General features: G+C 26.8%; 1 protein-coding gene across 1 annotated transcript; it reads left to right on the forward strand.

The window, feature by feature from the left end:
* Positions 1 to 3148: 3148 nt before the first annotated feature.
* On the forward strand, positions 3149 to 3727 carry EIN_109570 (ras, putative; the record flags this gene model as incomplete). Its single annotated transcript, XM_004254434.1, has 1 exon — positions 3149 to 3727. The coding sequence occupies one exon, from the start codon at positions 3149 to 3151 to the stop codon at positions 3725 to 3727; it is 579 nt and encodes a 192-aa protein (XP_004254482.1).
* Between the last annotated feature and the right edge of the window lie 807 nt (positions 3728 to 4534).

Here is a 4534-nt window from a genome sequence, read left to right on the forward strand (position 1 = left end):
CTTTCTGATAAATCAAAATTGTATCCGTTTGTTTTTTCAATCACCAATTTACTTGTGCAAATTGGTAAATTGAGTTGTACCATTTCATTTGGTATATTTCCTCGATTTTCACTCTCAAAATTGGTCAACACAATTTCTTTTAACTTGGTGCAACAACTCCAGTCCCTTATTTTTCCAGTCTTCAGAAATTCGATATTTTCGGGCATCTTCTCTTCTAAATTCCCAACAATTTCTAAGTGTTTTACATTCTCCAAATTTACTTTAAAACTTTTATATTCATGTGCATATATTTCAAGTCTCTCAACACCACTTGGTATTTTCAAATTGACTGTTTCCAGCGGTTGGAATACACTCAGCGCAGTGAGACTGGTAATCTGAGTCACGTCGACGTTGTTTATAAACTTTTTGTCTTTTAGTCTTAATTCCATCAAATAGTATTTTTCAAAATTTTGGATGACGTCGTTAATAATTTCTGGGCGCTTCAAACAGTCTGTTGTATATATCACCTTTTCTTTTGTTAAAGAATCGTTGGGATCGATCTTAGAACTTTTCTTAAAAAATTTTGTCGACATAAAAATGACGTTGTCAAACATTAAATCAGTTTTTAAAAGTGATTTTGGACGGTCTGTCACGAAGAAAAATTTGATATTTTTTAGTGCAGATATTTGGGCGGCGTTTTTTCGAAAATAAAGAAGACCACCATCTTCTGTTAAAACGTCTTTTTTGAAATAATCAAAGCGATTGGGGTCGTCGCAATAAAAATGAAAAGTTGTGATTTTTGAGTTTTCAAAGTTTGTTAAGTCGATGAAGGAAATATCTTTACAGTACCATTTCCCTTTATCACATACCTTATTTAACACATCTATACGAACTTTAAAATGTTTCAAATTTGGGAAGTTGGTAATATCAAAGAGGCGGTTTTGAGACAGCTCCAAGTCTTCTGGAGTTGATGGGACAACAATTGTGAGAGTATCGATTTTGGGGAGGAGATCCCTTTCTGAGAGAAGTGTTTTGAAGTCACCAATTTTAACAAACAACTTGAGGATGTCTGCTGTGTAATAATAAGAGGAGTTTGTAAAATAAAATGATTGAATTGTTTCATGTTTTGTATACGAAAATATTTTCAATTCATTTTCGAGTGTTTCTATTGAATAAAACGGGTTTATTCGAAGCATTGTAAACGCAGCATTGCAGTCTTTGGATGAAAGGAGAAACGTTCTCAAAGTAGTCAGTGAATCTAAGTATAGTATAACATTCATGAGGTAGACGCGCTCTAATTTCACCATTTAAATTAATATTTGTAAGTTCACAATTAGAATTCTACGACTTTTATTCTATTATTTTTTAAATATTTTAAATAAATAATAATATATTTTTATATTAATATAATTCAATTAACACTTTAAATAACATTGAACAAAATTCAAGTGGTCTAAAAATCGGGGAACTCTCGAGTTTATTAAATAAATTTCCGTTTTTTTAGAGTTTTTATTTTGTGCATAAACAATACACAAGCCAAAAAAAGGAAAACCATCAAAATTTTGATTAATATCCCTGAAAAAACAGGCCAAAACAAAAATAAGGGCGTTATTTTAAGTGTTAATGAATAAACTTTATATATTCAATATATAAATAATAAGTCAATTATTTAAAAAAAAAGATTTTCATTGATATTAATTATGTCATTAAAATAAACTAATTTTACCATACCAACAAATATGAGAAATTAAAAATATGAATGAGTGGTTTCTGTTATTTCAAAGTTTTATTGTAATTTAATTAATTTGTTTCTTTGTTATTAATATATTCAAGTTTATTATGATTTTCTTCTCAAAATTTAAATATTTTCAATATGTGTCCAACAAAACAATACATTTAATTTAATGAGTTAATTCGCATTTCAACCATTGCAAGTCAAATATTTTAGATGACAACATTATTTTATCCATGATCAAATTAAATAATTTTAACATTCTAAAAGTTAAACAAATGATAAAGAATGTTTTTGTTTTAAATTGTATTGTTTCTTAATAATTGTACGAATATTTTAGATCATTTTTGAAAATTTAATTATTTTAAATAATTTGTAAACTGTAGTTCAAAAGTCTGTACCGCCGTATTTATAGAATTTCCTAAAGTCCCGTTTTTTATTTTTGTTTTTTCCTAAAAAACAAAAAATCAAAAGTAGAGACTTAATTTAGAAAAAAAATAGCAATACCGTTCAATTATTTTCGTACGATATCGGGACTTTATTGGAATATTAGCCAGCCTTTTCCAAAAAACCCGATCCCGTTATTTGATTGGACAAAAATTGGATATTCTACTAGACAACACACACAGTATAGTTGTGCTAATAACACAACAACAAACATCTCAGTGAATTGTACCGGATCATTTATGTCAAAATACTAAAAATCAATTTCGTTAAATTTTTATTTCAAACAAAAAACAAACTCGTGGTCTCTCTTTCAATACAAATAATAATAAATTTTTGAGTTCTAAAAACCAAAAAATAATAAATTAAAGCAAATGTCCTATAAATTTTACTTGATTCTCGATGCATAATTTAAATAGTTTTGGATTATCAATTGTTTGTTTTACTACAATTTGAATATGTTCTCTGGACACTTTTTTTGGTCGACCCAATTTTATCGGTTTTGCCTTTCCCCCTCTTTTTAATTCAGATACTATGGTTTTTGAAATTCCAACTATTTTTGAGAAGGCACTGTAAGAATAATTTCTTCGAGCAACACATTTGCTCTTGTTATTTTTTCTTTTTCTGATAAATAAAGGTTTGACTCTGAAGGTTTTGACATATAATAATTATCAATTTTTAAAAATGCACTTTTGGGATAATTCACGTGTTTTTATAAAACAAAAATACCATTATTTCATATCTTATATGGAAGTTTTTTATGCTTAAAAATTCTTCAAGTAAAAAATTATTTTGAAGACCTTTTTTTCTATTTTACTCAGAAAAATAATCAAATTTTTATAACAAAAAAATTGTTTCCCAAAAATAATACTCAAAATAAAAGCAAATTTTGGGGTCGCTTCGGTACAGACTTTTGAAAAACAGTTTATTATAAATTAAACAAAATAATAAAAAAAACATTATTTTTTTATTAAAAACTTAAATCAATATAAAATGTATTCAAACGTTGTTGTTTTAGGGACAAGTCAAGTTGGCAAAACAGTTGTTATTAAAAATTTTGTATCAGAGCATAACAATTTCGGTATTGATGTGTGTATGCCCGAAGAAACTTATGTGAAGAGTTTGGCCATTAACAATGAACTAATAATTGTTTCAATTTCCGACACATTTCCAATGATGAACAACTACAATTCAGTCAAAGATAATTACATAAAAACGTGTGATGGTTTTGTTTTGATGCATTCAATAACTTCATTTGGCTCTTTCGAAGCTGTTAAGACTTTATATGACGAAATTTATGAAATGAGAAATTTGAATTTTGAAACGCACATTCCAATAGTGATGTGTGGAAACAAAAGTGATTTGGAAAGCGACAGAGAAGTTCCAACCGATGAAGCTAATAGAGTGGCACAATTCTTAGACATTCACTTTTTTGAGACATCTGCAAAGTCAAATACAAACATAAAAGAAATGTTCATTGGTTTACTTCAAGATGTACAAAGAAATAAAACAAAACAAAGAAATGAAAAACAATCTTCGAATAAACACACAAAAGGGTGTAAAACACAATAATTTCAATGCGTTATTTGTTTAGAGGAAAATCGTTTATTTATCTCATACTCAGCTGTTTATTTATTATTATAAAATAATTTAATTCTAATTAAAATATAAAAGTTTTATGAAAAATATATTTTTATTATATTTTCATTACTCAATAAATAACATAAACTATAATCGACTAAAAAATTATAGACATAATAATTGGCAGAAGGATGTATTTTTCATTAATTACCCTAAAAATGGTTAAAAGTGAAAAAAAATGTTTTAAATAATTCCAAATCACTCAATTTTATAAATTTTCCTGATTAAAGTTTTAAAACTGTTTATCTCACTATTCACATTTATAGTTATGATAAAAAACAGTTAAACTTAACCAAAAAGGCGACTAAGTAAAATAATTATAAAAATAAAAGAATAACATTACAGAAGGGTGTGTTAGGAGCTTACAATACTAAGGGGCTTGACCTATTGTTTTATTTTCTTTTTTTTCCTATAAAAAGTTTTCCCAATTCTATTTAAAAAAAAATATAAATAATTTATAAAAAATGTCAAAGAAAAAAAATTCCAAGCTTATCCAAAATAAAATAAAACGTTTTTTTTTGAAAAGAAAAGGTTAACAACCTACAGTGTTATATAGAAAATTGAACGACTTATTTTTTGTTTAAAATAACCAAGAATTCACACATTATCTATTATTTTTGTTTCCATTACAGCACAAATACAATTTCTTTTTACAAAGACGGGATTTCCTTTAGCAATAATAGACAAGTTGTTTCTCACACAAACCAACACGTCTCACCATTTGTCTTGTGTATTCGG

The sequence above is a fragment of the Entamoeba invadens genome (assembly GCF_000330505.1).
Source record: "Entamoeba invadens IP1 unplaced genomic scaffold scaff_1105074725331, whole genome shotgun sequence".
Lineage (NCBI taxonomy): Eukaryota > Evosea > Mastigamoebida > Endamoebidae > Entamoeba > Entamoeba invadens.